The sequence below is a fragment of the Gekko japonicus genome, unplaced genomic scaffold (genome assembly GCF_001447785.1).
Source record: "Gekko japonicus isolate JY-2015 unplaced genomic scaffold, Gekko_japonicus_V1.1 scaffold2991, whole genome shotgun sequence".
In the NCBI taxonomy this organism is placed as follows: domain Eukaryota; kingdom Metazoa; phylum Chordata; class Lepidosauria; order Squamata; family Gekkonidae; genus Gekko; species Gekko japonicus.
The window spans coordinates 145,776-157,827 of record NW_015170980.1 but is presented as its reverse complement, the minus strand read 5'-3'; the positions used below and the strand labels follow the sequence as shown (position 1 = coordinate 157,827).

The window sequence follows — 12,052 nt, the reverse complement described above, 5'->3', positions numbered from 1 at the left end:
ACCAGGTCCTCTTACACTTATAAATGGACCAAGTGTCTCGCTTTTCTCTGGCCATATGATGGTGATTCTACTTCAGTTGGCCTCCCCTGCATATTTGACTTTATTCTTTCCCTTGAGGAAGCTGGACTCAGTCAATCCTCCCTCAAAGTTTACCTGGCGGCTATCTCAGTGTTTCACAACAGAGTGGACAACATTTTGGTTTTTGCCCACCCTGACTCTAAGAGGTTTTTGAAGGGCCTGTTGCATCTCTAGCCTCCACTGAAATAGCCAGCCCAGGCCTGGGATTTACCTACAGTTTTGCACAGACTTACCGGTAAGCCCTTCGAACCCATGGCTACTTGCGAGTTGAGACTCTTATCATGAAAATCGGCCTTTTTGGTGACCATTACGTCAGCAAGTAAAGTAAGCAACCTCTTAGCTTTCAGTCATGATACTCCATATCTATCATTCTTAGCAGATGGCGTGGCATTGACACCGGACATCACCTTTTACACAAGGTGGTCACTTGCACAGGCAAGTCGTCCTACTGGACTTGTATCCAAATCCCATGTCAGACATTGAGCGCCTGGGGCACACGCTGGACGTTAAGAGGGTGCTCTTGTTTTACTTGGACAGAACACATCGGATCCGCAAAGATCCTCACTTATTCCTATCCTACGCTACGCATTCTTTAGGACAAAAGATCTTGACTCAGAGACTTTCCAAATGGATTGTCGAAACTATAAAACTCTGCTACCTCTTAGATAAGAGGCCGCTGCCTGTGAGGCCCAGAGCCCATTCCACACATGCAGTAGTGACCTCCATGGCCTTTCTCCAGGGGGTGCCCCTTCAAGACATCTGTCAAGCAGCCTCGTGGGCCACCCCAAATACATTAATCAAACATTACGCTGTGGTTGTACGTGCGCAATGTCGCACAGTTATGGGTCGTTCAGTTCTGCAATCCGTGGTCTCCTTAGATGCTGCCAGCACCCTCCTCCAGGTAGGCCTGAGCTTGTTAATCTCCCATAGGTGTGATGCATAGAGACCACGATGAAGATAAACAGTTTGTTTACCTGTAACTGATGATCTTCAAGTGGTCATCTATGCATTCCTTGGGGTTCTTTCTCCCCTGGAGTTGGCAGCAGTCAAAAGGAACTGGCGGGATACCAGGGCCCCACCCTCTGGGCATGCATGGTTGGAGTTCCTGCACATGCTCGGAGGCGGAGCTCCGGATCCTTTCGAGCTTGATAGAAGTTTCTCGGATTGGAGTCGGCACAGGTGCCTAACCCGTAGGTGCAAATGCATAGATGACCACTCGAAGATCATCAGTTACAGATAAGCAACCTGTTTTTATCCCTGATTCATCGGCTGAGCCCTCCAGCATCGAGATTGTCCCCGATACAACTCACTCTCAATCCCAAAGCAGCAACAGCCCTACTTCAGACTATGCTCCTCTTCTCAAGCTTCTCACCAGCCCACTCACCACATGGTTTCAGTGACCATTTCTAAACTGCTGACCTCGAAGGAGCCATTGCAGCCGCTCAACCAAGCGCATTGAACAGTCTGCACCGACCACATCTTGGGTTGTTCCTCCGACACTTGCTACAAAAGGTCTACTGACGTTCCATTTGTTAGAACCTTTGGACACTGACAATTCTGTTAGTGCCTCCAAGGGTGATTCTGATCGGGACAATTCAAGCCAACAGACATCGAACACCGATCCATTTCCTGCACCACAAGTGACAGAGGAACTTCTAATCTCTCCCTCTGAAGATCTAAAGTCATATGGAGAATTGATTAAACACATGCCCCATACCTTGGCCTTATCCATTGTCCAGCCTCAACCCAGTGTCACAGATACTGTGTTCGATGTTGTCCAGTTGGACACTCTACTGCCATTGCACTACCAATAATGATGGTCATGCTTCAGACAGCAAAGCTTTGTGGGTGAAGCCGGCCTCCACACTTGTTACACCTTGATGACTCAACCATATGTATCGAATGCAGGAGGCCGGTGCTGAGTTTCTATTCTCTCACCTGAAACTGGACTCCATCATTGTCTCCTCCTCATCCAAAGCTCAAGGGATACACTTGACACCAATGGACAAGGAAGGAAAAAAGCTGGATATCCTTAGTCGGAAGCTTTATTCCTCAGGAGCCATAGAAATTAAAGCCACCAACTACACTGCCTGAATGGGCAGATACCAATACGCCCTGTGGGAACAACTTTCTGATACTATTGCCACTCACCTGCAGGACAAACGTTCAGCTGCCAGGTGTATACAAAAAGAGGGACTGTTCCTGGTGAAACAACAACTAAACTCCTCAAAGCACATCTTGGATGTCTTTTCAAAAACTCTTGCATCAGCTTTCACACTTAGACGCCATGCATGGCTTCACTCCATGTCCCTACAGCAAGACACTAGATCATAAGTGGATGACTTACCTTTTGATGGTTATGGTCTCTTCAGCTCAACTACAGACACAGTCCTGCAAGAGATGGACAGGAGCATCAAAATCTCACGTAATTTAGGGGTGTCATCGTCGTCCCACTCTGCCACACTTGATACAGTGAGCGACCTTGAGGCTCCATGCATGTCTTCTGGTTCTATTCTGGATTATTTCAGTCCACTCAGCCTTAAGGAAGTCAACAGATTGCTCTCAACGGTATGCCCAACCATGTGCACCCTTGATCAGTGCCCTTCATGGCTTATAAAAGCTGGCCGTGAGGGGTCACGAGGGGCCCTCAGGGATATTTTCAACAAGTCCTTCGCCGAGGGACTGTTCCCGGGGGCACTCAAGGAAGCAATGGTCTGCCCTCTCCTGAAAAAAAATCTTTGGACCCGGCTGAATTGGCCAACTATTGGCTTGTCTCTAATTTGCCCTATTTGGGGAAGTTACTTGAGAAAGCGGTGGCAATTCAGTTGCAGAGCTTTATGGATGACACTTCCATGCTAGACCCGTTCCAGTCCAGCTTCCGGCCGGATCATGGGACTGAGACGGCACTGGTCGCACTCACAGATGACCTCTGGAGGCATCTGGATCGAGGCGGTACGGACCATCAGCTACTGATCCACCGCCTCGCCGACACTGGGATCCAGCCTTGCAATGGCTTGTCTCCTTTCTCCAAGGTCAGGGACAGAGGGTGGCATTAGGGGAACAGACATCCCAGAGGTACCCACTGGCTTGCGGGGTTCCTCAAGGGGCGGTACTGTCCCCAATGTTGCTTAACATCTACATGCGCCCTCTTGCCCAGATTGCCCAGAGACATAGGCTTGGGTAAGTGGAACAGGTTCATGAAATATGCTACCTCAGTAACTGTGCTCCCAGACCAGGCTGGCCTTTCGATTGGTTTTGATTTTCTGCTCTCTTTAGTGGTTTCTGGCCGAAGCCAGTCCTCACTCCACATCTATTTGGCTGCCATCTCTGCTCATCATCAACCTGTAGAAGGTTATTATTTATTTTCTCATCCGGACACTAAACATTTTCTGAAAGGGCTACTTCGTTTGTACCACCAGTTAAACAGCCTACAGTGGCATAGGATCTGCCCCTGGCTCTGCACAAACTGACAGGGAAACCATTTGAACCCATGGCCCATGGATATGAAATCTCCTCTCAAAGATTATCAAAATGGATAGTGGAGACTATCACACTATGCTGTCTATTGGCTAAACGTTCGCTTCCTGGATCTGTACATGCTGATTCCACTAGGGCTCTCACTACATCGACTGCTTTCCTTAAAGGCACACCATTACAGGAGATCTGCAAGGCAGCCACATGGGCTACTCCACATACCTTTGTGAAACACTATGCCTTGGATGTCCGTCTGCATCAACGGACGATGGGATGATCTGTCTTGCAGTCTGCTTGTGCCTGAGTACCTGCTTGCTATTCTCCCATGGATGTGATGCACAGAGACCACGACGAAGATAAACAGGTTGCTTACCTGTAACTGATGATCTTCAAGTGGTCATCTGTGCATTCACACAACCCACCCTCCTTCCCCACAGCTGTTGGTTCTCTGGCACTCAAATGGGTCATATAGCAGTCAGAAGGAACTGGCGGGATGTCTGTGAGCATGCGCGGTAGGGCTCCTGCACATGACATTGGGGGAAAGGCATGAAAATCCTTTCCAGTTTGGTAGGTTACTGATCAGGATCGGCGCAGGCACCCTAACCCCATGAGTGTGAATGCACAGATGACCACTCGAAGTTACAGGTATGCAACCTGTTTTTTCCTGTTTCCTTTTCTTCTTCCACCCACCTCCCAAACTATGTCTTTCTGCCCTCCATCTTCAGCTTTACCTCCTTCCCCCAAGTCTCCTCTACCCAGGAAAACTGCGGCCCAGTTGTATGGTGCCAGCCACTGGGCCAGGTCCAGTTATATGATAGGGAATGCTCAAGGGCTTGCAGTAATTGCTCGTGTTCCTCTGTATCTCCCTCTTCACACTATTTCCCTACTCCTGGCAACCCTGTATTCTTCCTGTTTTTCTTCTTCTCAGCCATTCACCAACCTACCTCTGATCTGCCCACACCCTATCTTTAGCTATATTTATTATTTACTTACTTCATTTATATCCCACCTTTGCAGCTTGTGTCATTCATCTCTCCACCATTTTGTCATTACAACAACCCTATGAGGTAGGTTAGGGAGAGAGTATGTGACTGGCCCAAGATCATCTGTTAAGCTTCCATGGCACACTGATGATTTGAACTTAGGTCTTCCAGATCCTAGTCTGAACCTCTAACCAATGCATTACAATGAGTTTTGTGGGGTGGGTGCTGTTGAGCAGTAGTAAGCAGACAGGTGAGCCTGGGTGAGTCATGCAGGTCATATGGCAGGAAGTCACTCAGTGGTGGCCCCAATGAGTCCTCTCAAAAGCTAAAGTTAGATAGGGCCATGTCCCCTCCCCCTGCTTTCTATTGGCAGAAACCAAACCTGAAAGGCTAGCAATACTGTTGTAGTTGCCTAACAGCAGCCATTTAGAGCATCTGTTTCTTAAAGCTACAGGTGCTCCTTTTGTCACTGGGGGGGGGTTAACGTAACGCCCTCCCTTTCGTTCCTCCCCTCTCTCTCATCCATTCTTTGTCACTCATGCCCCCGTCTCATTCTGTCTCCCCCCACCCTACTTTATCACTCTTCCTTTTTCTCCCTCTCTTCCCCTCCCTGTGAGACTCATGGAGGTTGGCTCACTCACCTGCCTCCTCTGTGCTGCTGTGTCTACCTGTCTATCCCCCCACATACCCACTGTTGCTCTACTTACCACAGTGGCCCCATTGTCCACCTCATGTTGTGGTGGCAGCAGAGATGGTGCATTGTGGGGGAGGGAAGTTCCTGCTCCTCCTCAGCTGCCCTTGGAGGCAGCAGCAAAAGGAGATTTGTCTCACTTGCCCAGCCATCCCACTCTAGAATGTTCCGGCCACCCAACTTAGTGGCAGTTTTAGCAGCTGGAGAAGGCAGCGGCAGCCAAGACTTCCCCACCTCCTCACCTGTCCACCCACCTCCGGTGCTGTTGCCTCAGCAGCCACTTCAGTGGTGGGGGAAGATGGGTGTGGCATGGGTTTCCATTCCTGCTTTTGACTCACCCACCTGCCTCCATGCTGCCACCTCAGCAGCATTTGGGACATCAGAGCTTTGCCCAGCTTTCCCATGTGCTTCCATTGGGGCCACATCAGCAGCAGGCAGGAAGGAGACTCCCCAGAGACTGTTTTTAGGCATTCTGGAAGCATATTTTTCTGCAAACCTGAAGAGTTTCTCCAAGTTTAGAGAAAAATATCCCTTTTGTCGATGTCACCATGATCCACAGATTTATGTAGCTGCAGCTTTGGCTGTGCTGACTATTAGATGTATTCATCCCCAGGTCTTCCATTTATAGTTGTCATGATGGTCCTCATAAGTTAGAAGATGCCGCTGGCCTGTAAAAATTGCTATTGTATCCTAGTCACATCGTATGAGCTTGGTCCTATCACATGGAAGTAAAAATTGAGAAGGAATTTTTCATTTTTTTTTTTAAACTTGTCTTTTGCTGTGACATTGCCTAAGTCTAAGATAGTATAAATAGTGATAATTTTTAGGGAAGGAATAGGAAACCATCATTTTTGTGCTTTAGGACCATTTGTTTCGTAGCTCAACAAGTTCCTGCCTGTGTGAAACTTGAGTGGTTCCACAGCTGAAGTAATGCCCCAAATGACTCGCTATCTGAACCAGGGTGCCTTACTGAGGTACAGTAAGCTCATGTCCAAAGGTTGTTTCTATAATGTAATGTACAGTTTTTACAGTTTGAGGATTACAGGATCACACTTAAGCTGATTCCAAAATTTCAAGGCTGCAGAAATTGTTATGGGATAGAATGTCCTATTCATAGCCTACCCAGGACCATTAGTGTTACACATGTGCATTTTATTATTTCCAGTATAGTTAAATTGTGGCTTTTACGAGCAGTGAACTTATTGCCTGCTTAGTAAAATAAATATTCTTAATGTTATCGTACTAGAAGCTGGGTTCCCTGACATGACCTGCAAATTCAAAATACAATTGTGTTACCACAGCAAATCACAATTTACGTGGCATTCAGGAGATACTGTAAAAACAGGAAATCCAGTTCTGAATCTGTATGCTCTGTATTTTTCTTGTAGCTGGGGACGCTGGACTGATATTCTCTTGCATGGGCGCTACAAACGCCAGCTAACAGAACAAGATGTAGAAACCATCTGCCGGACTATCCTTGTGTATTGTCTTAATCATTACAAAGGTGATGAAAATATCAAAAGTTTCATCTGGGATCTGATCACTCCAACTGCAGATGGACAAACACGAGCTTTGGTTAACCATTCTGGTATGTGTCGTCATATTACTGGTTCATGACAAACTCTCCTGTGTGAAACATTGCTGTGTGATCTTGTCAGACTTGGAAATTAAGCCAGGAGTAGCTCAATACTTCCTGGGTAACATCTAAAAATGTGCTGCTGCTATTTATCTTTGATCAGCAAGTAATTCAAGCTCCCTCTCAGGCACCTTGAATAAGTATATTAGTGCTTTCACACTGCGCTTTGCTGCTGAAGGTACCTTGCTATTAACTGATCTTTCCCACTTCTATAAATACTTTTATGAAAATAGAAACCATACCACCGGTATGTATTATCCAACTTTAACTTTTTGCAAGGTAAAACATTACAGCGTCAACATATCTTTGCATTTGCAGTTCTATATTATTCTAGACTGCCCTTAGAATATATAAAGAAAACAAATATCAACTAGATGAAATCTGCCTGCTTTGCATGAAATCTGCTTATTCTGTATTTACCCAGTTTCAGTCATGTAGTGCAGTGACTAGTGCTCTGTTTTTATGGGGAGAAATCCACATCATCCCTAAAACTATGAAACTCCCAGTACTACTTTGGGAGGCCACTCTCTTAGCTTAGTTTACCACTCAGAGCTGTCACAAGGCTGCAAAACTAGTGGTTCCTCCAAGGAGACTGAACAGAATGGAAATATCCCCCCACAATAAAAAATGAACACTTCTAAAAAGCATTGATTAAGCACATACTTGATTGCCTTGTAGTAAAGTAAACTTTGGTTAAATTGTGCCAACTATTTAAAAATTCTGTGCCAAAGTAGCACAAATGCTGCTACAAGAAATGCTGATTCCCACAACCTGTATAAATGATAATAATAATAATAATCTTTCCATTTATTAATCGCTCAATCCATGCAGAGCTGCCGGCTCTGAGTGATGTACAGTTACTCATGAATTTCACATGGGACTAACAATGCTGGGGGTAAGGGAAGACAACATATATCAATTAAATCACACACATATTTTCGTAGTCAACGGAGATATTCAGATAGGATATAAATTAAGAAACTGGTTACAGATTATTTTATGTTCAACTTGTTCTTTGTGTTTATTGCTTTGCATAACTCTTCTATTTCTGTTCTTGGATAGCAGAAAGATACACAGGGTATGGAACCCTTCACTTTGACCATTAAAAATCTTTTCAGCAAATTGACTTAAAGTTTCGCAGGCATTTATTGTATACTTTCAAACCTATTTTGTACAAGGACTAGAATTTTTTTAATGAAACCTCAGATTTTTAGGAAATCAAGCTGTGCGACTATTCATTCTGTGATTGTTACATACTTCTGTAGTATCTCACTATATGTGCGGTGCTGATTAGTCAGCTCTGAAGATAATATAACAGTGGCTAAAACTGAGCTTTCAGAAATCAGTGTTCATGTAACTGCGTGTGGTTGCAGTTTGTCAGGAATGCATGAGCTGAAAGATGGGCTCTGTGAAAGTGACTTTACAGACAGATGTCCACCTCTGACATGGAAGTATAGTTGAGAACTCCTTGCCAAGAAATCCTGTGTATGTGTGTTTCTTAGGCTTGTCTGCTCCAGTACCCAGAGGAAGAAAAGGTAAAAAAGTGAAAGCTCAGAGTTCACAACCAGTACTACAAAATGCTGACTGGCTAGCGAGCTGTAACCCAGATGCCTTGTTTCAAGAGGATAGCTATAAGAAGCACCTTAAGCACCATTGTAACAAGTAAGTTTCTTAATCCAGTTCTGACCCAGAAATGGGAGTTTCCACAGGATACTAGTACCATGGTATAGGTCATGTAGATGGCTGTGATAATTGTTTTGCAACTTACAACATCAGTGATCAGTTCACATTTTTGTTTCACTGAAGCAAGCTTTCTCTGTTTGATTTAACTTATATTGAGCCTTTTAAGGAGTGTATAATATCACTAAAATATTGATGATGGTCATAGGGAAAAAAATTCTTTCTTCAGACTTACCTCCCTCAGCCAAATGACAAGGGCTATTTTTTATTTTTTTTATTTTGAAAAGAGGTGCTGGAACTCCCAAGAGGCAAATCAACTTTTCAATACGTATACTGAAAACTCATGAACTTTTAAACATTTTTAAAATAATTTTATCAAAGAGCTTCCGGAACGCCATTCTGGTGCGTTCCCCCAGAAAAAAAGCCGTGGAAATGACACTGGTACTGTAAATATGACTGTTTATACAAATTCTCTGCAGTCCAGTTTGCCTAAATTGCTCTATTTATTCTAATGCTCTTTTGGAAGAGATATTCACAAACATTCATAATAGATTTATGGTATTTCTGGGTGCGTTAAGCACTGTGTTAGGAGTATTCACATTTTGGTGAGGTAAGGCAACTATTCAGCCCCCCCGGACTTTGGTTAAGTTGATGTCATGTAAAAACTTGTTGGTCTTGAGTTCCTTGGAATGAGTCCCTTGGAATGATCCTGCTTGTTCTTGGTGATGAGCCATGTGATGAACCTGAATCCTGTCAGCCATTCAGGAGAAGGGTTGAGTAATGTAACATCCTGTGGGTATGCGCTGTGCCTACATGGAGGCAGGCAATGGCAAACCACCTCTGAGCATCCTGCAGTTGTATGACATATGCTGGCTAACAGCCACAGTCAGGATCCATATAATTGCTCAATAATAATAAACAAAGTTCCTAGGATGCTGTACAGATTGTTAAGGCACTGTACAAAATATTACAACCTATGGTACTTTGAACAGTAGGTACTGGTCCATTTCTGTATGACTGACGACCTCCGGAGACATCTGGATCAAGGCGGAACGGCGGTACTGCTGTTGTTAGATCTGTCGGCCATGTTTGACACAGTCGACCACCAGTTACTAGTCCACCGCCTTGCTGACGCGGGGATTAGGGGGCTTGCCTTGCAATGGTTTGCTTCCTTTTTTCAAGGTCAGGGACAAAGGGTGGCACTAGGGGAACAGCGTTCCAGGAGGCAGCCACTTGAGTGTGGTGTGCCTCAGGGGGCTGTGCTGTCCCCGATGTTATTTAACATCTATATGTGCCCCCTTGCCCAGATTGCCTGGAGGTATGGGCTGGGATGTCACCAGTATGCTGATGACACCCAGCTTTATCTGATGTTAGGCAGCCAGTCGGACTCCAGACCAGAAGACCTGGATTGTGCTTTGCAGGTCGTGGCTGGGTGGCTCAGACTGAGTCGGCTGAAGCTGAATCCAGCGAAGACGGAGGTCCTGTGCCTGGGTCGGGGCGGTTCGGGGGCGGGGGTCCTACTCCCGACCTTTGGGGGGGTTCATTGATCCCAGCGCCAGAGGTTCGGAGTTTGGGGGTTCTCCTGAATCCCTCCCTTACCATGGAGGTCCAGGTGGCAGCCACTGCCAAGTCAACCTTTCATCATTTTAGGCTGATTAGGCAGTTGATTCCCTTCCTCGACTGTGCTGACCTGGCTACAGTGATCCACGTGATGGTCACCTCGAGACTAGACTACTGTAATGCTCTCTACATGGGGCTGCCTTTGTCGTGGATTCAGAAGCTACAGCTAGTGCAGAATGCTGCAGCCAGGCTGTTGATGGGTCTCCCTAGATGGGAGCACATCCAGCCTGTGCTGAGGACACTGCACTGGCTGCCAATAGCATACCGAGTCCACTTCAAGGTGCTGGTTCTCACCTTTAAAGCCCTATATGGCCGGGGTCCAACATACCTATGGGACCGCCTTTCCCCATATATTCCACAGAGAGCACTACGGTCTGGGTCTCAAAATCGGTTGACCCTTCCTGGCCCGAGGGAGGCCAGGCTAGCTGCTTCTAGGGCCGGGGCCTTTTCGGTGGTGGTCCCTACCTGGTGGAACGATCTCCCAGAGGAGATCAGGGCCCTGCAGGACCTTTCGCAGTTCCGCAGGGCCTGCAAGACGGAGCTCTTCCGCCAGGCATATAATTAGGGGCTGGCGCCGCCACAGCACACGGCCTGCAAAGTCATCATTGAGCAGCTGCCATAAGAGTTGACAAGCAGAGTAACATCTAGGCACTTTTATACTGGAAGCTGGAAACCCTTCTGAAAGCATTCCTCTTCATTGAATTTTAACCGCCACCAGCACTTTGTAATGTATTATTTTGTTATGTTATAATCTGTATTATGTATGTTTTTATCATGTATTTACATTATTGGAAGCCGCCCTGAGCCTGCTTGTGGGGAGGGCGGGGTATAAATCAGACAATCTCCCTTATAAATAAAAGCCGAATGGTGGTGGCACTTCTCTAGAACATTCCACATGCTCCAAAATCAGTTCGCTCTTTGATCTGTCATTCAGAGGGTCTCTCTATCCACTGGCTGCTTTGCCTGAGTCCTGCCTCCAACATTCTAAACATTTTGCAGTTCCTCTCCCCCCCATAGCCAGTCAGAACACAGAGATTATTTGCATATGCAGCCTCATTGGCCTCTGCCTCGGAACACAGAGGTTGTTTGCATATGCAACTTGATTGGCTTTTGCCTCTAACATTCTAACCAGTTTTGTTGTTCTGAGGTAAAATGTGTCCAATCTCCAGGTGAGGGCTGGAGATCACTCAGAATTACAACTGCTTTCCAGATGGCAGAGATTGCTCCCCTGGAGAAAATGGTGGGCTCTGTGTCCAATGTGACATAGCAGTCAGGGCTTCAGAGCATGGGAGAGGCTGCAGGTGTGTGGGAGGTGGAAATCTGAAGAGTGAGGGGGGAATAAAGGTAGGTTGATGATTGGCTGGGAAGGAGATAGGATTGCCAACTCCAGGTGGGAAATTCCTGGAGATGTGAGGGATAGAGCCTGGAGAGGGTGAGGTTTCAGGAGGCGTGGGACCTCGGACAGGTACAAAGCCATAGACTCCACCCTCCAAACCAACTATTCCCTTCTGGGGAACCATCGTTGCCAATCTCCAGGTAAGGGCTGGAGATCACTCAAAATTATAACTGTTCTTTAAGTAGCAGAGATCAGTTCCTCTGGAGAAAATGGTGGACTCAGTATTATACCCTGCTGAGGTCGCCACAGCAAATTGACACTGAGTGTCCAAGGCCGGGGCACCCGCCCAGAGCTTCTTTTTAGAGGCCGTTGTATTTATTTCCACGACGGGCCTTTTTCCTAGTAAATAAATAAATTAAAAAAACTTCTGAAAGTGAGGAACGTTGCAACAGCAGTTTGAGATATAGCATGGAAAAATACCTTGTTAGGACCCCCTCTTGTTTTAGCACTAACAGGGATAATGGCCAGTTGGAAGAGATCTTGAAAGCACACTG

The 12,052-nt window shown here is 46.2% G+C and overlaps 1 protein-coding gene across 1 annotated transcript in view; it reads left to right on the top strand.

Moving 5' to 3' along the window:
- CHD7 (chromodomain helicase DNA binding protein 7) overlaps positions 1-12,052 on the top strand; it is a 65,721-nt gene that overhangs the window by 28,102 nt on the left and 25,567 nt on the right. Inside the window, exons 15-16 of the mRNA XM_015418970.1 lie at positions 6,615-6,814; positions 8,365-8,524. Coding sequence (XP_015274456.1) covers positions 6,615-6,814; positions 8,365-8,524 — 360 coding nt within the window. The remainder of the gene's footprint in view (positions 1-6,614; positions 6,815-8,364; positions 8,525-12,052) is intronic.